At 39.5% G+C, this 24,160-nt stretch overlaps 2 protein-coding genes across 12 annotated transcripts in view; one reads left to right on the forward strand and one right to left on the reverse strand.

Annotated features, from left to right (window-relative positions):
- The window catches only part of sypl2a (synaptophysin-like 2a), a 47,229-nt gene extending 46,611 nt beyond the window's left edge, over positions 1-618 (reverse strand). Inside the window, exons 1-2 of one of the 2 annotated variants that reach the window (XM_061784798.1) lie at positions 413-618; positions 119-193 (exon numbers count right to left, since the gene is read on the reverse strand). In XM_061784798.1, the coding sequence (XP_061640782.1) occupies positions 119-193; positions 413-427 (90 nt within the window). In that variant the 5' untranslated portion in view covers positions 428-618. Of the gene's footprint in view, positions 1-118; positions 194-412 lie in introns of those variants that run through there. The other variant, XM_061784799.1, reaches the window with a different exon arrangement.
- A 664-nt stretch (positions 619-1,282) lies between these two features.
- Positions 1,283-24,160, forward strand: part of zc3h11a (zinc finger CCCH-type containing 11A) — a 43,510-nt gene continuing 20,632 nt past the window's right edge. For 2 of the 10 annotated variants that reach the window (XR_009790126.1, XR_009790125.1), the window contains exons 1-11: positions 2,937-3,009; positions 3,168-3,307; positions 3,381-3,500; positions 9,084-9,207; positions 9,305-9,487; positions 10,579-10,632; positions 10,725-10,898; positions 15,144-15,221; positions 15,319-15,417; positions 15,583-15,645; positions 19,506-20,021. Coding sequence is in view for 8 of the 10 variants with exons in the window: in XM_061784789.1 (XP_061640773.1) it covers positions 2,916-3,009; positions 3,168-3,307; positions 3,381-3,500; positions 9,084-9,207; positions 9,305-9,487; positions 10,579-10,632; positions 10,725-10,898; positions 15,144-15,221; positions 15,319-15,417; positions 15,583-15,645; positions 19,506-20,021 (1,645 nt within the window). In the remaining 2 variants the exon portion in view is untranslated. Of the gene's footprint in view, positions 3,010-3,167; positions 3,308-3,380; positions 3,501-9,083; positions 9,208-9,304; positions 9,488-10,578; positions 10,633-10,724; positions 10,899-15,143; positions 15,222-15,318; positions 15,418-15,582; positions 15,646-19,505; positions 20,022-24,160 lie in introns of all 10 variants that reach the window. The other 8 variants (XM_061784792.1, XM_061784791.1, XM_061784789.1 and 5 more) reach the window with 8 other exon arrangements.

A 24,160-nucleotide genomic window follows, 5' to 3' on the forward strand; every position in this document is an offset into this window, starting at 1 on the left:
CTTGCACAAAACCACAAGAAGTTAGGTTATGTTTACATATCCATTCTAACTAATTAAAATAAAAATTAAATTCCAACACTTGCACAAAACCATAAGAAGTTAGGTTATGTTTACATACCCATTCTAGTACACGGATAAAGCCAAGTGGTTCTTTCAGTGGTCCCAGGTCCAGAGAAAATCCGGACACCGTAGTCTGTGGACATTTGACAAACTAGTAAAACGACGAACAAATAAGCATAATTTGGTGATTTATCAGGCGAAATAGCTCTAATCACCGCACTGAAATAACAATGCTTGCCCCGGAGTCACTTTGAAGCTAAGTGGCCCTGCCCTTGTTAGCCAAACCCTTCTCGTAACAACATGCTACCTTATGACAGCTGACAAACTGGAGTAACACAGCAAACTCACCTACCTGAATAGAGTCCATTGAGACGTGCAACTGATAAAAAGTTTGTAAGAGTATACTCTACTTATCAATTCTATAGAAACGATCAAATAAAGTTACGTCGTCTGAATTTAAAAAACAATTGCATTCAACGGAGACTACACTGATACTACAGAGAAACGGACGTACGCGACAGTGCCAACTGGTAAAGGAAACTCGAGTCGCTGACTGTCTGACAGAGGCCATCATAGATATTAATAGGTAGATTCGAAACGCCCCTTTTAGGCTGCCGGCCTTCGGCGACGCTCCGCTAGGAGGGTCAAAATCGTAGACGCAATGTGTGGACGGCAAGAAAATCAAAAGACTAAGGAAGCCAGTGTAAGTACTACACTTGTACATTGTGCTGCATACGGTTGCGTACAACGCCGTAAATTACGACAAGGGAACTGGGAGTAACCTTTCACATTACTGAGGTTTTTTTCCCCCCCATACGTTATTTATTGATAACACACGCTTTGGTATTGACAAAAAGCAAACGTAATAAAAATAGGTTGAGAAATTAGCAAATTACGACTTAATTTCCATGCATTGCCTTTAATGGGAACCTCGACCTTTCCAAGATGGCCGCTACATATGCACGTTGGGTAGCCGGAACTGGAATTACGTAACAATACTGTTCAAAATAAAAAAATAGATCTTCCTCGTATTTACAACGGGACAATATTTTATTTATCTGACCATTATTTATCCAAATATAACATTAAGAACGATTTCTTATTTTCAATGGTGATATAATTTTATTTATATTTAAAAAAATATATACATTTTACATTTTAGCATTCAGCAATAATCCTTCCGGTTTTAAAATGGTTGACTAAAGTTAAAAAAAAAAACTAAAAAAAAAAGGAAAAAAAAAACAAACAAAAAAAACACTGCAGCCGCCATTTTGCTTGTGGCCGAACGCGGCAGCTCAGGACTCGACTACAGTACATTAATCGCAGACCATTTTTAATCAAGAAACTGGTAATTCTTCCTGTATCAATATATAATATTTAACAGTTGTGTGTATTGTATGATGTATTGTGGGTGTGGATGGGGATTTTTTTGTAATTACAGTCAAGGAAAGGGTGGCCAGAAATATAGTACGTAGGCCTCTTGTTTCCTTCCACCAACAAATACAGATTTTACAATGCTAAACTTAAAAAATACATAGCATTTTCGTCATTATGTTATTGCTATAGTGTCTAACAAACAATAATCGTTGAAATATTTTGTTTGTATTATTTTTCCTTCGTCTACCCTTCGACTAATAGTAGTGACTTTTCAACAGCGCCAGGGATCGTTGTTTTTACTTGAATATTTTTTATTTTTATTTTTTTACAACGTACACATCGTGGCTGTTAAAGTCGCCATCTGGATTTAACCAAACAATTAGGTAAGAGTCTTCCTTTGAATAATTGCTACCGTGGTTAGCGTGTTTCAGTAGCTTCTCTTTTGTGGTCAGCTCATAGTTGGGGGACATAGGATACAGTGTACGTTAAAGAAAGCAACCAAGAAGGTTGCTGAAATAAAATAAATTTGGTTACTGATGAATTCATGAAACCAGGAAAATCGTGTGAAGTGATCATCATGAAAGGTGAACTGAGAATAATCATGAATAGATGTGATTTGATGTCACGTAAATTCTCGGAGAAATCAAATTGTAATAAAGTAATAATGAATCCTATTTTGATCAACAATTTGAGAATAATTTATACTGTATATGATAGCAGGTTGTCTGGAACCAGTATTGAAAGTGACTTGTGCATGCCAATTTTAACTTGATTTTGAATGTTGTTTGATGCAGTTTAAAATGGAGGCAAACCATGAAAAACGTTAATGTCAACTGTATTTCAAAAGTTAAACAGGATTAGTTCACTGAAATATATTAATATATTATGATTTGATAATGTAATAAGTGAAGTGTTGGGATAGTCTAAAAAAAAAAAAAAGATGATTTCATGATGTTTGTTGTACAGTACCTCTATGCAGAAATGTTAAATTTGTGCAACAATAACCCTTTCAGTCCTGTGGGGAGTGTTTTTGATTGATTTTTTTTAGGTTTAAATCCATCCTTTGGCCCTTTGCTGTGATCCCTGGAAATGGAAAACATACCTTCCTTTGGGAATACATGGGCAGAAGACTTTTTTTCTTTCAGCATTGGTAGCTAACACCTGGCCATTTCCCCTTCCTTTGTCACTGAAATGTTTCCAAGTGTGCAAAATTTCAACCAGCCCAAGAAGAATTGTTTTCATCATCCTCCAGTCTGCACTTGTGCCCTTTTTGCGACATGAGATTAAGCATTTTTCTATCTTTCCCCCCCTAACGTACAGCCATTTTTTTATTCATTCATTTTATGAAAATTATTGAAAAAAATTAAAGAAATAAAAGGAAAAGGACTTGAAGCCATCATCAGTAATGTTAGGCAATCTACCAGAGATAACTGCCCTGGGTGACCCCGTCCCCCCACCCCCCATTTCCCTCTTATCTCATGGATCAAGTGTTCCTCCAGGACTTCATACTGAAACAAGGACACCCCATCCTCAACCTACAAAGGAGGAATACAACGTCTGTACCCACTTCAGGTAATTTACATGAGATAAATGCAACTCAAAACAAAAACACATTATTTTCATTATGCACATTCATATAGTTAACACTTTCCTGTTTAGTATTCCATAAGTCTTGAAATTTTCTTTAATCATAACTCAAGAGTGTACAATGCACTGATCTGTGTTTTTAGGGAGTCCTGTTGGCCTGGAAGAAGCCGTTGCTGAGTTCGGTCATAGCCAGATTGGTGCCAATCAAGTCTTAAACACCAGCCTCATAATGACTAACCATGGAGATGACTGCTACTTCTTTTACTATTCGACGTGCACCAAAGTAAGCAATGTTGGTGTACAATTCTCAGATATTCATACACTTAAGTCATATATTGTCTCTTTTACTCTGCAAGGGAAACAGCTGCCCCTTCAGGCACTGTGAAGCAGCAATGGGCAATGAGACTGTATGCAATCTGTGGCAGGAGGGACGTTGCTTCCGAAATGTCTGCAAGTTTCGTCACATGGAGATCACGGTAATAAAAATAAAAATAAAAAAAAAACAAGAAAATTGGCAAACCACCATTGTGGTGGTTTACCTGCATCACCAAATGAATCAAGCCATTGTTGGAGCGGATGGAGTCGCCACTTCACCAAAAGGCCCAAAACACATACAAATCACCATCAAATTTATCCAACAAATGTCTCTGACACAGTTTCTGACCAAAAACACCCTAAACTTCTTCAGATGTAGGGCTTAACCACGGAACTTTCTCCAGGTTCAACCTAATATGTGGGACTCTCGAGATGTCTGTAAGACTGCATGTTCAATCACACTTAGCTTGAAGGTTGTCAGTGATTCGGCTGAGAGGGTTGTCACTCTCATCAAGGAGTATATAACAGGGTTTGCGCTGCCCGTTCGCTACCTCACCAATGGCTAATTGAAGCAGGATGTGGCAAAACGAATATTGCCCACTTTAGCCACGCTGGCGAATCAAAATCACCTGCGCCAAAAGCCCTTCCTGATAAAAATTCAAGAGAGTGCGCTCATTCTGCCATGTGCAAGCGGTGTTAATGGTTCGGTTTTCCCCCAGCTTAGTAAAATGCTTAAATCCGCTGTCCAGCCGGCTCGATAGCTGGCTAAGCAGTCAGGCTCACAGGCTTTCCCAGCTGCGGGTAGCGGCGTATCGAGGAAGACACAGAGCTGCCAAATTCCGTATTTTGCTACGGAAATCACCGAAGGCTGACTCGTTCCGGCCGTAACATGGCTGTAGCGTCCGACATTACCGGTTAGTATGGTGCTGTGTCCGGCCACCGTGACGAAAATTTCATAAATGAATTAGATGAAATAAACACTATCTAAAAAAAGAGAGAGAGCGAGAGAGAGAGATTGAAAAAGGCTGATTGTGGGCACGCTACTTTATTATGCCCCCAGGCTGGCAAATTGTGAAGGCGAAAGTTCTCTTTGCGTCCGGTGTCAACGCATTGTAAGTCAATGATCATAGCGATTAAAGTGGCACAAAGCAGGCCCAAAAAATGGCATGTTTAATTCAACACACCACAGCATAGAGTAATGTTAACCAGCCTGCCAAATTTGAATGAGTAAAACAAATATAGCTAAGTATTTCAAATCAGGTTTCAAAACTTGAATAATATGGGTCAGCTCTCAGACGCTGTGGGCATGTCGAATTGATGCGGCAAAAGGATTCAAACATACTGAGGGGGTGATAGCTTATATGATATAAAATCATGTTAGGAGGCTCAGCTTCAAAATTGAATGATTATTTTGGACTGTAATCATAAAAATAAGTCAACTGACCCTCATTGTTGGTGACATTATGTCCAGTGATGCCAGTAACGCGTTACAAAGTAACCACGAATAGTAAAAGTAAACAAGCACAACATTCTCAGTACATTTCTCTAAAGACTCTTAACTGATAGATAAATAGATGCCGATTGTGGTCCATTAAGGCAACAATTTTGTGTGTGTGTGTGTGCGTGTTTTTACAAAGTAACGCGTTACTCCAAAATGACGCCATTTTGAGTAACAAGCAAAGTAGAGCGTTAACTCTTCCCAGGAAAGTAATGAGACTACAGTTACTTCTTCAAACCAGTAATAGTTAATTTTGAATCTTCAGTGCCTCTCACCAAGTACTAATTTCATGGCTGGTGATTCGTACAAAAAAAGCAGTCCAGCTGTTCAACAGCATTTGTGTGTGCGTGTGTGTGTGCGTGTTTATTATCTAAGAGGAAACCAATTGGTCGTTTATTATTAAGTGAATGTATAATTTTCTCGTGTGAAATGATTGCTCTTTCACCAAGCAAATATATATTTTATCCTTATACTTGATTATTCCGGTAGAATTGTCAGTAAAATAATCGATTACTAATTGCAGCACTACTGGATGCAAATTCTTATTTGTGACATGTCTATTTAGTGTCTTTGTCCATGTTGGAGTTGAAGAGCCTCTGAACGTTTCCATCACAAACCATTTCAGTCTCTCTGTCGCTCTCAATGTAATTTTCATCTCGAGACCACAGTTACCGCTGAAGTGCTGCTGTCCTCACGTAGCAGTCCAGCTAGCTTGGTGATCGTAGATTCTTTCACACTGCTCCACACTTTTAAGATCCACTGGCAGACCTCAGAAAAGGACAATCTTCGCATGCGACCAGTTTTTGTGAAAGATTTCTCGCCGCTGGTCATCCAAGCCTCCTCCTCATCTCGGAGTGCCGCTTTAAAAAGACGATTCACACTGATGTCCAGTGACTGCAAAAACTTTGTTGTACCTCCAGGAATCACAGCTGAAATTGAATTTGATCTGATGGCTGTTTTCACAGAATCTGTTATATGGTCCCTTATACTGTCCAAAACAAGCAATGCTTTTTTACGGTGAAAAAATCCTCCCGGACGCCTACTGTAACACTCCGTCAGCCATTCAGTCATTAAGCTTTCTATCATCCACCCTTTTTTGTTAACTTTAACGACTATGCCTTTTGGGAGTTTTTCTTTTGGCATAGTCGTCCGCTTAAAAATCACCATTGGTGGAAGCTTTTGTCCGGAAGCGGTGCACCTCAAAACAGAGGTAAAGTGCGTTCTCTCTTGTCCAGTTATGTGCAGCAGCTCTATTTCCCTCCTGGATGGACAGATTGATGGCTTTCAACTTAAAAGCAGCATCATACGCTATTCTTCGTGAACTTTCCATGATGAGGGTGTGAAAAATAAAAAAATATTTTGCGGTCGTGCTGCGTTTTGCGTTGAGCGCGACAAAAACTAGCGTGGTCGTCTTCTACACGCAGGAGGCATCTGCGCATGCCCAAACCCTAGTGCATTATGGGAAGCGGTCCTGTTTTATGCATTACGTTCAAACAAGTTTTTGTTGTACGTTTAAACTAGTTGGGCCTGTCTTGTATTTGCAATTGCGGCCCCTGATAGCCGTTAGCGAAAACAAATCTGTATTTTAGCTGCATCTTTACATAGGCCGCAGGGATCAGAGCGCGGGGAAAAAGTAGCGGCTTGTAGTCCGGAAAATACGGTGTTGTGTGTGTGTGTGTGTGTGTTTGTGTGTATGTATGTATGTGTGTGTGTGTGTGTGTGTGTGTATATATATATATATATATATATATATATATATATATAATTTATATAATTTAAGTCCAAAATTATTGGAATGGCAAGGTCAATTCCTTTCAGCTTTCATTTCATGGTATTTACATCTATACATGTTTAACAACTCAGGACAGAGCACCTTTTGTTTGAACTCACCCACTTTTAAAGTGAGCAAAAGTATTGGAACATGTGACTGATGGGTGTTTCTAGTTGCTCAGGTGTTGCCTTTTAGATTGATTGCTTCAACATTAGTGCTTGTTTTTGGCTTTGGGTTTCACCTGTGAAAACTGCATTTGCTGTTAAGCAAACATGAAGACCAGAGAGCTGTCTCTGGGACTAATGCAAACCATTTTGAAGCTGAGAGAAGAGGGAAATTTTATTGGAGCTGTTGCACAAACAATGGGCATAGCCAATACAACAATTTGGAATTTCCTGAAAAAGTAACTACTGGTGTACTGACCAACAGACATCGAACAGGTCGGCCAAGGGTATCAACAGCAGTTGATAGGCTTTACACGATCAGGATTTTTGGGGCCGCTCACCGATCTGTGAGTTTAAAAAAAAAAAAGATCACCGATCTGATCACAAGATGGAGCAATGTGTCTGTTTAAATGACTTGTTCATTTACTGTATATACTTGTCTACTGAGTATCATCAAAAAAATTCTCTAGTTACGTCATGTATTCTAATCAGTAAGGTCAAACCAACATTACAACGTGACAGAAATAATGGGTGCTAACGTACTGTAATTAAATTACTTTATTGTAATTAAATTACTTCACACATTGAAACTTTAGAGCATGATTCGACAAAATGCCAGCATGTTTATGTACAACTGTTAGTGTTTGCACGAGCTTGCTAGGCTACATAACGTGTTGCCTGCTTGCAAGCTGTATCGCATTAAAAGTATATGAACATACCTCAAGCAATCCTTGAACGAACGTGTTCTCCCGAGCACTGGTGACCACCACCACACGTTTTTCCCGATTTTGTTCTTATTTGACCAACACAATACATGCGGCGCTATCCATTGTTGTTGTCGTGGCTGTGGTAACGAGTGTGTCCGGTCGCGTTTGATTTGATAAATCCCAGTGATCGTAAATTACATCAAAAGACAAGGCTAAAAATAAACTCGATTTTGGATTCAAATATACTTTACACGACGGCAATGCGGAGTAAATCTCTTGCGGAGCTGACCTCCAGCGCATTATGACACTAAAGCTGATCAGCATAAGATGCCAATTATTCGCCAGTACCGATCAAGCCGATCAGATCGGTGTAAATCTAGCAGTTGATGACAAAACATTGTTGAGAGCTGTGAAGAAACACCCAAAGACGACAGTCGGTGACATCACTGCCAACTTCCACAGGGCAGGGTTGAAGGTTTCACAATCCACGGTTCGAAAAAGACTGAGAGAGAGGAAAAATACAGGCCATACCACACGATGCAAACCACTCATCAGCAACAATAATCAGAAGGCCAAATTGGATTTTGCAAATAAATACAGGGATGAGCCACAAAAAGTTTGGAACAAAGTTTAATGGACTGACGAGACCGAGATTAACTTCAACCAAAGTGATGGAAAGACCAAAGCATGGAGAAAGAAAGGATCTGCTTATGATCCAAAACAAACAAGCTCATCTGTGAAGCATGGTGGCGGTAATGTCATGTGTTGGGGTTGGATAACTGCTTCTGGAACGGGCTCACTAGTCTTTATTGATGATGTAACTCATGATGGTGGCAGCAGAATGAATTCTGAAGTCTACAAAACAATTTTGTCTGGCAATTTACAGAAAACTGCATCCAAACTCATCGGGTGAAGCTTCATCATCATGCAACAAGACAATGACACAAAACACACTGCCAACACAACAAAGGACTTTTTCAGGGGGGAAAAGTGGGAGGTCTTAGCCTGACCAAGTCAATCACCGGACCTTTAGCCAATAGAGCATGCATTTTTCCTCCTGAAGAGAAGACTGAAGGCTGTGTGATATTTCAGTTTTTCTTTTTTAATCTGCAAAAATTTCAACAATTCAGTTTTTTTCTGTCAATATGGGATGCTGGGTTTACATTAATGAGGAAAAAGGTGAACTCTAATGATTTTATCAAATGGCTGCAATATAACAAAGAGTGAAAAATTTAAGGGGGTCTGAATACTTTCCGTACCCAGTTTAAATACCATGAAATAAAAGATGGAATTCTGAACTTTTGTCTCGTATTCATCCTTTCATCTGAAACCCAGTCTTCAATATACAACAAGAACAAAGGAATTGACTTTGTTGTTACAATACTTTTGGAGGGGACTGTAGTTCTATACAATGGTTATTATTATTATTTAATCTATTTAGAGTCGATTTCAAACAATTTCGTGCAAGCAGTTTTATCGACTGATACAGTTCAACTTGAGTTTACAACGGTTAATAAAGATTCCAGTGTATTGATGTAGTAAGAATATGATCAGACCATTCTTCATGTGTTGTTATATTTTGTGAAACTCTTTCACCAATACAGAAAAAGCGGAAGGAAATACCATGTTATTGGGAGACCCATCCAGCCGGCTGCCAGAAACCTCACTGTGCGTTTTTCCATGAAAAGCCACGTTATGTTGATGGCATTCTTATCCCACCTGACATAAGTGAGTGTCATACCAGAAATTTTTATGCTAGTAAGTTTAAGAGGATTTCAACTCCATCTGTGAAATTCACCAAAAATGATCAATCAAATTATCCCAGGTCAAAGTGAGAATGATGAACTGGTCCATGAAGAGCCATCCTCCATGCCAGCTACTCCTCTCCCTACTGGAGCCAATCCCCAGCTGAGAGGCGTCATGAAGACTGAAAGCCAGGAACCAGTCCCAAGCCCGACTCATCCACCAGTGGTTATTAATCCAGCAGATGATGATGAGGATGAAGATGGTGAGTTTTCTATTTTTTAGTGTGTTTCATTTAAGTTTTTTTTAATCACATCTATGAGAACCACGCAATACAGTTACTTGAAAGAGGACATGTACTTTTTTTTTTTTCTTTTCTTCCAAAATTTAGAACTGTTCAAATATCTTTGTCTCTATTTTTCGGTCAAAATTCACAAAAGTATTACTATTGGCTATTTAGACCAAGAAGAGTGACTCTCTAACATGGAATTAGTTTAAAGTTGTCCATTTAAAAAAAAAAAAAATAAAAAAAAAAAAACCTTGGTTTTGTCATACGAGTGTCCAGAAAAGGCCCCTTGGACAGCTACTTCTGTTTGACCCAGTTTTGTATCCGCTTTGTCCCTATTTTGCCAAGACCGACCCCATTCCTCTGATTGGTTGCCTCCGTGTAGAACAGTGATTCTCAACCAGTGTGCTGTGAGTGCTTTTCGGGTGTGCCATGGGAAATTATAAAATTGTAATTGCTCAAAAAATTATTTATTTACAAGAAATAATGTATCTTTGTTCATCTATTTATGGCAGTGAGACAAAGTGACAGACAGAACAAATCAGTGCTATTCTATTAGATGGCAGGAAGTACTGTACGTACAGTAATGTATCCACTTTTTGTGACATTTTTGTTTGTTTTGGTGCCATGAGGTTTTTCAATTGTAAAATATGTGCCTTGGCTCCATAAACGTTGGAAATCACTGGTGTAGAAGACCCACTTGTGAAAGCACGCTGTCTTGGGAGCGGAAAGGCGGAGATCTTCGCTAGTGACGTAGATAAGCTCAAGAAATTAATATGACCTGAGTTAAGGTCTCTCGGAAGAAAAACGCCTGGAACTCAGGAAGGCGTGGACGATTTTAATTAATATTTCACGTTTACTGAGATACCATAGAGACATTATTACATCCCAAATACAAGAAAAAGTTGCTTTTGCAAAATGTCATGTTTTGCTTTTGCAAAATGTCATGTTGAACATACACTTGTAACACGTCAGTCATTTGAGAGGCCCAACAATTTGCATACTGTACAAACAATAGTTTAAAAAGTAAATTTTGGCCCCGTATAGCTTTTGTGTATTTGTGCTTCCAGACCAATTTTCAGAGGAAGGAGAGGGCCCTTCCCCAAGAAAAAGATCCAAGCCTGGTGAGTTGAGCTACAAATAAAAATTGTAACCAAATAGCTGAAATTTTCTTCAGTGCCTATGCGTGCTCAGTGAAAGTGGTGTTTCTTGACAGATGAATCACACAACTTTGGAGTGAGCACCCTGGAGGATATTCGGCTGAGGAAAGCCCTAAAAGCGGGCACGAATAGAGCTATTCCTCCAATACAGAGTGCTGATATTTCTGTAAATGGCGAGAAAGAAAACATAATTTCATCCATCCGGCTACCCTTTCATACATCTAATGAAGGTACAAATATTCACAGTTCTTTAAGATTGAGTTGGATTTTCAGTGAACAGGAACTCTATCCTCTCTAGGGTAGTACAAATGTTTTATATTTTAGATTTGAGTTGGAAAATTCACATGCATTACATGTGATTTACATTCATTTAATTTATAATTTGCTTTTGTAGCATTTGAGATGTCACAAAACTTCTAAAAAGTGTGTTCACACCAGAGGCTACACATGTGGAAAAGAAAAAAACTCTCAATGTTCACGTCAATGTACTTGTCCTATAATACTCTTTAATGTTCAAACTGATAAACTTAAAATAAAATACTTTGCATTACGGTAACACACCGCCAGCCCTTGCAGCACGTTGGAGGCCTGTTACTGTAATGCACTGTATTAACGATCTTTGTGGTGGCTGACTTGACTTCATCTTTTTGACTGGAGGCTGGCCTGACTGCAGTTGTTTTTTTTATACAGTGTAGGCAATGCCACTTCAGAGAAATAATTGAGCGAGGGGATCACGTTTCTTGCCAAGAACTTCGACTATTTTTCTGCCATTTTTTTCAGATGGTTGAACAGATTAGTTGTTACCTTGCGGGGCAGACACCTCTGCTGAACACTTTGCATATCACTTCTTGTTTACCATTACGTGTCCTGAATCAAGTTCATATGCAGACAATCAGGCTGATTTAATCGTGGCAGTCAAAATAGTGATCAAGAATAAAATTCTTATTAAATTTGCAGCCCTGTGAAGTGGAGTGACACCTCACCTCGTGGCGCGCAGATGTCTGCTTAAGTGACAAGTCGATTTAATATTTTTTTATATTTGTATGAGAATATGTGTTCATTTAACGTTCCTAGATCCGTAAAACAATATCCCACGGTTACTTTTAGCTGTGGCTGAAATGTGCAAAAAAAGTGACATCCATATTTTCAATTGGAAGCAGCAGCCACTCAGCTCCAGATCACATTGAAGACCCCAAAACGTAAATCTGTTTTGTTTCTCAATACATTTAATATGTTTGAAGGTAAGTGCTGAAAACCTGTGCAAAGACTGAGAACAATATAGTACTGAATTGCTGAGATATCTATTAAAACACCCTTTCACCTTCGAAATGTTCCTGATTTTGTGGGCGGGCTAAAAAGTATCCTCGTGACCTCACGAGGATGAGACGACAATGCGGCAAGAGCCCTTATTCCATGAAGTAGCCGTTCAGTGGAATTGCAGCTTCCTTGTTCATAAGCTCGCTTCTTCTATCTGTATAGCGTGCAATTGGTGATGAAATTATGCCCACAACTTAAAAAAAAATACATCTTTCCTGAAGTGTAATGTGTTTTGTTTTATTTGGGCCACACTGTCTGCCGTCTGGCACCAGGCACCTTGTGTTGCAAGGCAGTGGGGAACCGAGCCCATAGCCAGCCGGACAGCAGTTAGCGAAGCTGCTGGAGCAGTGTTACGCAGGCTCCTTGCCCCCCAATTGCCACTTCTTTGTTCATAAATCCAGTTCTACCAATATAGCGTGCAATTGGCCATGAAACTAGGCCCACAACTGGAAGAAATCATATTCCCTGAAGTGTAATGTGTTTTTTGTTATTTGGGCAATGTGTCATATGTCTGGCATGTTGTGTTGCGAGGCAGCGGCGCGGGACGTCAGTACAAGTCTTTGATTTCTGCATTTTTTGGGAGCGCAGACATCTTTACAAGGCAGACGGTTTCTGTCTAAATAGACAAGGGGTTAAGTTATTGGCTGCCAACATTTTTTACTGTGTACGTCATTCAGCGGCCCAAAAAGAAACCACTGGCCTTGGTGACAAGGCTGAAGGATAAAAAGATGCAGTTGTTCCCAAACAATCGGAGGAACAGGAGATAAGGCGACACCAGGCAAAGACAGATTCATCAGGGTCATCCAATCAATCGGAGGAGCGAATGACAAATGAGAACGAGCCAGCACTTTGAATCTCCTACACCCCTCCCTGCCCCATTGGAGCAAAGCCCAACGCAAAACTCACTCTCTACGAGCCTAAATTATCTACTGGGTGTGACAGACAGGATGAAGATGATTGTCAATATTGGAATCCAACGCACACCACATCAGTCTTTTCCAGAATAAGTCAGACCCCTATGAAGATCAGGCATTTTTTTTTATCCCTGTAATTACAAGGGACAGAAAGTTGGTCAAAGAAATAAGGCACAAAAAAGTAGAACACCAAACTTAGTGAGGATAAAATGTGTATCTATCAAATCATTGTCTCCAGTTATATCTGCGAGACTAGCTCTTTTCAACATCAGGTCACTGGGTAATAAATCAATCTTGATTAATGACATCATTACAACCTATGAGCTGGACCTTTTGTTACTAAATGAAACGTGGTTAACAGAAAGTAGCTGTAATACCATTTTAAATGAGCCAACACCAGAAATTTTTTATTTTATGAACAAGTGTCGAATAGGGAAAAAAGGCGGTGGTATTGCTGTTATTTTTAAGTCATTATTTCAGTGTAAAGAAATTATACTGGGTGATTTTAGCTCTTTTCAATATCTCTGTTTTTTAGTTAAAGGTGACCCAAAGGTTATTGTTTTAATAATTTATAGGCCTCCAAGATACAATAGAAACTTTATGGAGGACTTTTCAGAACTCCTGTCAGTTATTTGTACTGTATAAGGTTGAATACTGACCCTGGAAAGGTGTCAATTCTGGTCTTGTTGGACCTCAGTGCGGCTTTTGATATGGTAGATCATAATACTGAACAGGTTGGAAAACGTGGGTAGGACTAAATAGAACAGTCCTACCTGGAGGAAAGGAGTTATTTTGTAACCATTGGAAGTGTTCAATCTCATCGAATGGCAATGACCTATGGGGTCCCTCAAGGATCAGTTCTTTGACCCCTCCTGTTCAGCCTGTATATGCTACCATTGGGTCAAATTCTTCAGAACTTTAATTTTGACTATCATAGCTATCCAGATGACACACAGTTATATCTAGCAGTGTCTCCAGATGAGTACAGTTCAATTGAGGTGGTGTGTCACTGTCTAAACATTTTCTTCACTTAAACCACAACAAAACTGAGATAATTGTTTTTGGCAATAAAGAAAAGACGATTGCTGTTTGTAAATACCTGGAGTCACTCTCTTTAAAAACCAAAGACCAAGTCCGAAACCTTGGTGTTCTGATAGATTCCGACCTGACTTTTAGCAGTCATATCAAATCAATTACTAAAACTGCCTTCTACCATCTGAAGAACATATCCAGAATGAAGCTTGCATGTGTCAAGCAGACCAGGAGAAGCTCATCCATGCTTTTATCTCAAGTAGACTTGACTATTGTAATGATCTTCTGACTGGACTCCCTAAAAAGAGCATTAAACAGCTGCAGCTCATTCAAAATGCTGCAGCTCGGGTTCTGACCAGAACAAAGAGGTCAGAGCATATTACTCCAATTCTAAAGTCTTTACACTGGCTTACAGTCAGCTTTATAATATATTTTATAGTTCTGCTACTGGTCTATAAATCACTAAACGGTTTAGGTCCTGAATACATGAATATAATCCTACTAGGGCTCTGAGATCGACAGACTAAGGTCAAATAGTGAAGCACAGAGTCCAAAGCAAACATGGTGAAGCAGCATGTATCTATTATGCTGCACACAAATGGAATAAGTTGCCAACAGAAGTGACGTCAGCCCCAAGTGTGCATGTTTTTAAATCCAGGTTAAAGACTCTTATTTTTTCCCCATGCTTTTTAGAGTTCATTTTTACATTATATTTATTGCACTGTACGCTGTTTTAATGGTATTTTTTGTTTTAAATGTTTATAAGCTGTTTTTTTTCTTTGTTTTTAAATGCTTTTGATCATGTAGAGCACATTGAGCTACCGTGTGTATGAAATGCGCTATAGAAATAAATTTGCTTTGCTTTGATGGGGTGGGGGCCGGATTTTCAGGCGCTCTTAGCGACACGCCCACAGCATCTGGAAGCTGAAAGAATGTTTTAATTTTTGACCATTTTGAAGCTTGATGTCACATAGCTTTTTTTTTTTTTAATCCATTCATTGTCTGTCTGGTTTGTTTGTTTTAGGTTTTCTTTGTCAACGGTCAGAAAGCAATAGAGTTAATTTGGCCAGTCAATGACATAAAAACCATGACACACCAAAATGAGACAATGAAGACTGTTGTCTCAGCATAGAAATTCATTTTCATTGGCTCAGTGTTCAAATTGATAAAATGCTGCATAAATTAAAGTTATTTACATTTTCTCTCTCTCAGAAAAGCTTGTCTTTGAAGAAACTTTGAGATCAAGAAGCACTGTTGCTGACAGGCTTGGGAGACAGAGGGACCCCATTTGTAAGTTAGAATTTTTCCTACATCTTGACAACTTGATCATTGTACTACAGAATCTAATGACTTGTCCCGCTTAATCTATGAACTTGCTCCATTGTAGGTCTAATACATGGGGAGGTTGTTCCTATGAAAAACAGTCTGGCAAAGCGTTTGGGTAGATTTGTGAAAGAAGAAAATGCACAAACGCCCTATCAGAAAGGTAAGCATTGTCAAATGTGAAGTAGGTCCTAAAACACTGTCTTTTACTATATTATGCATAATGATGCCATGAACAGAAAACGCAATAATTTATAGTTTGATCAACTTTGACTCTCAGTTCAGAATGATTTGCTAATCTAAAAGTGGCTTTTGTTTGCTTCATCAGGTATGAAGTCGATTAAGGAAAGACTAACATTGCCTGCTGCTCCTTTTGCAGTCAGTCAAGCTGGTAAGAAATATGAACTGTACAAAACATTACGTTGTTGTTTGGTGCTGGTCTGCTTAGAGATCGCATGAACCGGAGCTATAGATCAACTGCTTCTTTTTACGTTCATTCCATATCCAAATTTTCAAGGAATCATCTTTATAATACATGTTTTCAGAGTGAGCACCCTTTGTAGTTTGTAGTTCCAATCCAAGATGATGCTGTCGTAATCGTCATTGGGATGTCATTGTATTCTGTTTTGAAGAAAAACAGTCATTTAGCTGTAACTTGTCGCTAGCTATTCACAAATTTTATTCCCGCCAGGGACATAAATGTTTGGAACTCCTTATATGTGTGGGATTTTTTGTTTCCGCCACAACAAAACGTGTATATTTTGTCGCAGACACATGAGAAAGAGTTCCAGCTATTGTTAAGCCAAACCTGAATACCGTTGATTGACCTATTGAGTGGAAAAATGTAAAATAAAAAACAATTTGAACACTTAACTAAACCTGCCGCAACATCATATATACCTCAGGGACGTACGATATTGGGGAAAAAATGACGTTGCGATTTAAAAAAATAAAATTTTAACTGCAATGTGTATTGCGTATATTGATTTATGTTGGGAAAGTTCATTTTCTCCGCCGACGAGTTCAAAGTTTAGTTCAGTTTGTAGTTCATAATTCAAATTTTTGAACGAAGTTTATCGGTCCAAAAACGATCTTGTTAATAGTTCATTTTTTTCTTTTTATGTGGCTGATGGGCTATTACCTTCAAAATACTGGCATTTAATTTCCCAATTGTTGCCAGCCATTCAGTCCATACCAGTAGCCAGCTTCAGCTTTGACCCTACAATCTCAAAAAAACATGACAAAAACTTTGTTGGTTTGAATGGTGTTTTTTTGGGTTTCTTTTTTTTTTTTTAATGAGGAATTAAAACAAAAACTGGACTTTTGTCCTTAATGTGCAGTGCAAACAAAAACATGCAACACAGCATGACAGGAACGATGGTGAAAGGACATTGATAACTTGACATTCCTTCCACCACTGGCTGATTATATTAGCAAAATAATTTATCTATTCTTAGATTACAAAACAAGATAAATTCCATATTATCACAGTGTGATTGTACAGTGTTTTAACTAAAGCATTCTGATACCAAAAAAAATACTACTAATCCCTTTTTACAATTATGCACTGTATTACAAAAGAACACATTCACTCCCATTTACGCAGTGTCCCTAAACGCACCTAGCGCACTCACGCAGCTGCTGCAGGTCTGCCTAGTTTCATTCTGAAGAGCGATATAGGAACTGCAGCAGGTGTACCTTCTTTTAATCTTTTGACCATATCTAAACAGGCCCCGCTGCTGGTCACTTTTAATATTTCAGTTGATTCACTGTATATTACAAGACACCAACATAGCAGCATCCTTGAAATTTCATGAAATGAATGGCAATTTTATGCTATCTTTTCTCCGTTGATTTATAAAACACCTGTTTTATACAGACCACTCAATAAAATAAAAAAAAGAATAATAAAAATAAAATAAAAAAACAAATATCCAGTGGCCAAATAAATACCCCAAAAAATATCTGGCCGTATAACGCTTTCAAGGAATGCAGTGAACTGCAAAGAATTACTACAGCACAGCACTTCAAGTAATTTTCAAGTATGCCTACCATTTATCCAGTTCAAGTGCTGATAAATTAACTGTTTCAGAGACTTTTATGAACACAAGATTGTCAGCTTCTTCGGAAGGCCTGACTGTGATGTCTCAGTCTGTAAATTGGGGGCACCATGTAAAAGGAGTATGTCGATAGAAGAAGAAGAAGAATATAGTCGTGTGGCTGGAAGTAGTTAGATGGATGCAATGTTGCCTTCATGTGCTGAGCTGTAAATATACACCATTTTATCGAATGATAGCCGTTTTATATCGCGCAACTCTACACTGTGATTAGCAGAAAGGTATTCATTTGCTTATTATTGCAGTGGTGAGCAACATCCACCTCACAGATCAAATGTTGTGGGTTTGAATCTGGGCTCTGACCTTCCTGTGTGGAGTTTGCATGCTTTCCCTGTGCGGGTTTCCTCCCACATTCCAAAAGCATGCATGTTAGTTTATTGAAGAGTCTTCAGCGAAGACTCTAAATTGCCCATACGCGTGAATGTGAGTGAATGGTTGTGTATACGGCTTGCGACCAGTCTGGGGTGTACCCCGTCTCTCGAAGGAGGTCAGCTGGGATAGACTCCAGTACACCCGCGCCCCGAATGAGGATACGCAGTGTAGAAGATGGATGGATGAATGGCGTGTTTATTATTGTTTTGTTTTTCGGTGGTGTACATTTGTATTGTATAATACAGAGTGTGGTTCCTAATATTTTATGAATCTAAATGGTTTGCCTGACGGTGTGCCTAATATTTTGGCCAGACATTGTAAGATAGCCAGTTTACCGTATTTTCACGACCATAAGGCGCACCGTATTAAAAGGCGCAGTCTCAGTTACGGGGTCTATTTCTGTATTTAACACATACATAAGGCGCACCGTATTATTGGGCGCAGGCATGGTAAAACATACGCTAGCTTAAAACATACGGTAGCATGCATGCACGCTAAAATAATGTTTTAAAAAAGGCAGCGGGAGCAAAACTGAGTTCGGTTGTACTTTATTGAAGTATTTAACAATGTACTCATGTTATTTTTTGATCAATCCTCATCCACAAATCCATCAAGGTCCTCATCATCTGTATCCGAAATGAACAGCTGGGCAAGTTCTCCATCAAACACGCCAGGTTCCCTCTCGTCATTGTCGGAGTCAGTCTCGTTACCGTGCGGCTCCTCAGAAATGATGCCGGCTTTTACGAAAGCTCGAATAACAGTGCAAGCAGACATGTTAGCCCAAGCATCCACAATCCATTCACAAATTGTGGTGTAACTCGCCCGGCGCTGCCTCCTAGTCTTAGTAAAGCTGTGTTCGCCATCTGTCATCCATGGCTCTTGCGCCGCTCGCAACTTCACTTTGAACCGTGTAAACAGGGCGCTGTAAACCGCTGTTTACAGCGGTTCGTCAAGTCTCCCTGATGATGGCAAGATCCGAGTTATTGCACTCAGTCGAATGGTGACTGTAGAGACGCTTCTCCCGGCTGTTCTTTGCTCATTAATCCATTGCTCGAGTTGGTCTTCCAACTCGGGCCACCTCGCCTTGTTTCCGCGTTTTGTTTTTCTTTTTTTTTCGCGGATACTTAGCTCCATCTTCTTGTCTTGGCGAAGCTCGTTTTCCTGCTTCCTCCACTTGCGAACCATGGATTCGTTGCTCTTGAATTCTCTCGCGGCTGCTTGTTCCTCCGCGTAACTAATAGCTTGCAGTTTAAACTGTGCTTCGTAAGCGTCTCTTCGTAGGTGCCATTTTCGGGGGTCCTTAGCCAAACCGATGCACATACCGGAACTATATACCTACTGAGGGCGTGTCTTTAGCCTCCTCTGTCACGCGCACCCTTTACGTGCGAATGCTGTCCTCAGTCACGTCCGCCTTCCTCTATAGAAGCAGTGTGTCGGCAGGAAATGCTCCCAGTCAGTCAAGCAGAGCGCTCATTAAAGTCACACAATAACATTTACAGATTTTGGAACTCTGTGCATACATAAGGCGTGCCGCATTATAAGGCGCCCTGTCCATTTTGGGGAAAATTTAAGACTTTTAAGTTCGCCTTATGGTCGTGAAAATACGGTAGTTTATGTTGTGGTAGTGTGGCCATGCATTTGCATAGGGCTCTTTGAGTAGAGTTAGTTTTGGGGCCTTTATGCTGATTAGGTTGGTTGTTGCTGTTGGCCTAGTCTGTAGTGGTTTTCCTTGTTAAATAATGCTGTATATTTGTTTTGGCAGCAGAGACCAGCACAGAATCAAAGAGCACACCTAAGCAGATTCACATCAAAACTCTGGAAGAAATAAGAATGGAAAAATCAGTAAAGTCTCGTAGCCAGAAAGACGGTCGTCCTCCAATTGGTACAGAAATTGCTGTAACCAAGACAGCCCACATTCAGACACCCAAGGCTGTAAAGCGAGCAATTTATATCAAACAACAATCTATTGAACACAAAAAACCTCCCACTGAACTCGTCCACACAAAGAAGAAAAGAAAAGAGGATCAGCAGGAGCAGAACCTCGATCTTAAGAAGTTGAAACCAACAGCTGACAAAGTCCCTGACAAATATCAGCAAGAGCCAGCAGTGCAACCCCCTGATTGCCCAAAAGCAGGGGAGGTTAGAGTGAAGACCTTGGAGGAGATCCGCAAAGAGAAGGCAGCCAGAATTCAGTCTGATGAAGTCAAGAGTGCCAACACAGAGGAGAACGGTGCTAAGAAGCCGCGATGGCTGCATAATGATAAACTGACCTCTCAGCGTAAGAACTTTTCAATGTGTACCACACAATAAACGCATGTGGACATTAAAATTTTCATTTATCCTAATCTCGTTTAAAGTCGGACTAGTGGTTAGCCCATCCACCTCACAGTTCTAAGGTTTTGGGTTTGGCTTCGGCCTTCCGGTGTGGGGTTTCTGTGTACTGTGGCTTCCTCCCACATTCGAAAAAACATATTAGGTTAATTGAAGACTCAAAATTCTAGGTATGGGTGTGAATGGTTGTTTGTTTATACAGTCCCCTCCAAAAGTATCGGAACGGCAAGGTCAATTACTTTGTTTTTGCTGTATACTGAAGACATTTGGGTTTCAGATCAAAAGATGAATATGGGACAAAAGTTGAGAATTCCAGCTTTCATTTCATGGTATTTACATTTAGATGGTGTTAAACCACTCAGGGCAGAGCACCTTTTGTTTGAAGCCACCCACTTTTCAAGTGAGCAAAAGTACTGGAACAGACATTACTAAATTTACTTAAAGTAAATAACATTTAATATTTGGTGGCATAACCCTTACTTGGAATAACTTCATCAAGCCAGCGACCCATTGACTTCATCAGACTGTTGCATTCTTCATTTAAAATGCTTTTCCAGGCCATTACTGCAGCATCTTTCCTCTTGCAGTTCTTGTTTGTTTCTGGGGGTTTCTCCTTTCAATCTCCTCTTCAAGAGATAAAATGCATGCTCTTCCGGGTTAAGGTCTGGTGATTGACTTGGCCAGTCTAAGACCTTCCACTTTTTCCCCCGATGAAGTCCTTTGTTGTGTTGGCAGTGTGTTTTGGGTCTTTGTCTTATTGCATGATGAAGCTTCTCCCGATTAGTTTGGATGCATTTTTCTTTAAATTGCCAGACAAAATGGTTTTGTAGACTTCAGAATTAATTCTGCTGCTCCCATCATGAGTTACATCATCAATAAAGACTAGTGAGCTTGTTCCAGAAGCAACCATGCAAGCTGAAGCCATGTCATTACCTCCACCATACTTCACAGATGAGCTTCTGTGTTTTGGATCTTCAGCAGATCCTTTCTTTCGCCATACGTTGGCCTTTCCATCACTTTGGTTGAGGTTAATCTTGGTCTCATCAGTCCATAAGACTTGTTCCAAAACTTTTATGGCCGATCTCTGTTTTTCTTTTCAAAATCCAATCTGGCCTTCCGATTCTTTTTGCTGATGAATGGTTTGTATCTTGTGGTCTGGCCTGTATATTTTTTTCTCTCCAAGTCTTCTTCGAACAGTGGATTATGATACCTTCACCACTGCCCTATCGAGGTTGGCAGGGATGTCACTGACTGTTGTCTTAGGGTGTTTCTTCACAGCTCTCACAATGTTTCTGTCATCAACTGCTGTTGATACCCTTGGCTTTCCTGGTCGTTGTCTGTTGCTCAGTAAAGCAGTAGTCTCTTTCTTTTTCAGGACATTCCAAATTGCCCATTGTTTGTGCAATAGCTCTCATCGATTTTTCCTCTTCTCTCAGCTTCAAAATGGTTTGCTTTTCTCCCATAGACAGCTCTCTGGTCTTCATGTTTGCTTAACAGCAAATGCAGTTTTCACAAGTGAAACCCAAAGCTAAAAACAAGCACTAATGTTTAAGCAATCAATCTAAAAGGCAACACCTGAGCAACTAGCAACACCCATCAGTCACATGTTCCAATGCTTTTACTCACTTGAAAAGTGGCTGGGTTGAAACAAAAGGTCCGCTGTACTGAGTTGTTTCACAAATCTAGATGTAAATACCATGAAATTAAAGTTGGAATTATGAACTTTTGTCTCCTATTAATCTTTTGATCTGAAACCCAAATGTCTTCAGTCTACAACAAAAACAAACAAATTGACCTTGCCGTTCCAATACATTTGGAGGGGACTTTATATGCCATGCAATCGGCTGGCAACCATTTCAGGGTGTACCCTGCCTCTCCACCAGTCAGCTGGTATAGGCTCCGGCTCACCCACAACCAGAGGTGTGGACTCAAGTCACATGACTTGGGCTGGAGTCAGACTCCAGTCATGAATTTGATGACTTTAGACTCAACTTGACAATATGTTACAAGACTTTGCAGCTGTCTCTCGACTTGACAATATTTTACAAGAGTCTGCAGCTGTCTCTCAATAGCTTAACACCCAATGTTTATTTTTATTACAAGAATTTCAGATGTACCCATAAAGTCGATGTTATCAACTGATAACACAGGTGGCTGTATCCCACCATACTAAAGTTTAATTAGAGCTTATGTCTTTTAACAGTTAACGCCTTGCTGGACACATTGAAGTAGAGGAATTGACCAGGAGCTCACTCTTTCAGACACTACCTAAAGTAATGGTTTTGTGAAAAAATAAATATAAAAAAAAGTGCAACATAAAGTGCACATTCCACAAAGTACTGGTAAAATACACAGAGAAAACGACAATTAACATGACAATAAGGACGTTACTTATTGCAAAAAACAAAAAAAATGTTCACCTTGCATTGTGGGAATCGCGCAGCTTGAGGTCACTTTTCGTTAGCATTGGCAGCTAGCTTTGTGAGCGATCACGCAAATAGTTACACGGCGGGCAGGTCGTGCGCTGTCTGGGCTTACTGTTCATTGCAGTCTGGTTTAGTCAGTGTAATGTTCTCAAGAGTCAGTCTTGTATTTCTTTTTTTAATTAACTTTATTTACCGATCAGCACACAGCTAGCATCTATTCGACATGAAGCAACATTCTTCTTTGTGTCCTTTTCTTCTTCTTCGCCTCTTTTTTACATAGTTTTACGCAGTGTTCTGACTGAGATACCACATTTGGATAAAATTGCCTTTATAACAAGATGACAAACTTGTGTTCCTCTTTAAAAATGTGTTTTTGTTTTTGATACAAGAAATGCCAAGTTTAAACTGAAATCTATTTTTTTTTTTTTTTGAAATTGCCTCACTAGAAAAGTTTGTAGACAAGAAAATGCAGTTTCCTGCTCTCTGCACAATGTGAATTTAACAAAAAAAGAGGAAACCAATTGGTCGTTATTAAGTGAGATGTCTGATTTTCTCTTATGTATTCATAATTGCTCTTTAACCAAAAAATCTATATTTTATCTGATCACTTGATTGTTCAATAGAAATATCAATCTATTGGATTACTAATTGAAGCACTACTGGATGCAAACTTTCATTTGTGACAGGTCTGTTTAACGTAACTTATGAAATAAAGTGAGAAGAAGTAAGTAGCATACCATTTTCGTAGAATTAACTGAAATCAATCGGTTTTGAAGGAGCAAAAGAAAAAAATATAAGTATAAAGTACAACCCCAATTCCAGTGAAGTTGGGACGTTGTGTTAAACATAAATAAAAACAGAATACAAATCATGTTCAACCTATATTCCATTGAATACACTACAAAGACAAGATATTTAATGTTCAAACTGATAAACTTTATTATTGTTTTTAGCAAATAATCATTAACTTAGAATTTTATGGCTGCAACACGTTCCAAAAAAGCTGGGACAGGGTCATTACCACTATGTTACATCACCTTTTCTTTTCACAACATTCAATAAACGTTTGGGAACTGAGGACACTAATTGTTGAAGCTTTTTAGGTGGAATTCTTCCCCATTCTTGCTTGATGTACAGCTTCAGCTGTTCAACAGTCTGGGGTCTCCGTCATATTTTGTCATATTTTACGCTTCATAATGCGCCACACATTTTCAATGGGAGACAGGTCTGGAATGCAGGCAGGCCATTCTAGTACCCGTACTCTTTTACTACGAAGCCACGCTTTTGTAACACGTGCAGAATGTGCTTTGGCATTGTCTTGCTGAAATAAACAGGGGCGTCCATGAAAAAGACGTTGCTTAGATGGCAGCATATGTTTCTCCGAAACCTGTACTTGCATGTACTTTTCAGCATTAATGGTGCCTTCACAGATGTGTAAGTTACCCATGCCATTGGCACTAACACAGCCCCATACCATCACAGATGCTGGCTTTTGAACTTTGCGTTCATAACTGTCCGGATGGTTCTTTTCCTCTTTGGCCCGGCACGACGTCCACAATTTCCAAAAACAATTTGAAATGTGGACTCGTCAGACCACAGAACACTTTTCCACTTTGCATCTTAGATGAGCTCGGGCCCAGAGAAGCCGGCGGCGTTTCTG

Source organism: Phyllopteryx taeniolatus, chromosome 9, assembly GCF_024500385.1.
Source record: "Phyllopteryx taeniolatus isolate TA_2022b chromosome 9, UOR_Ptae_1.2, whole genome shotgun sequence".
Classification (NCBI taxonomy): domain Eukaryota; kingdom Metazoa; phylum Chordata; class Actinopteri; order Syngnathiformes; family Syngnathidae; genus Phyllopteryx; species Phyllopteryx taeniolatus.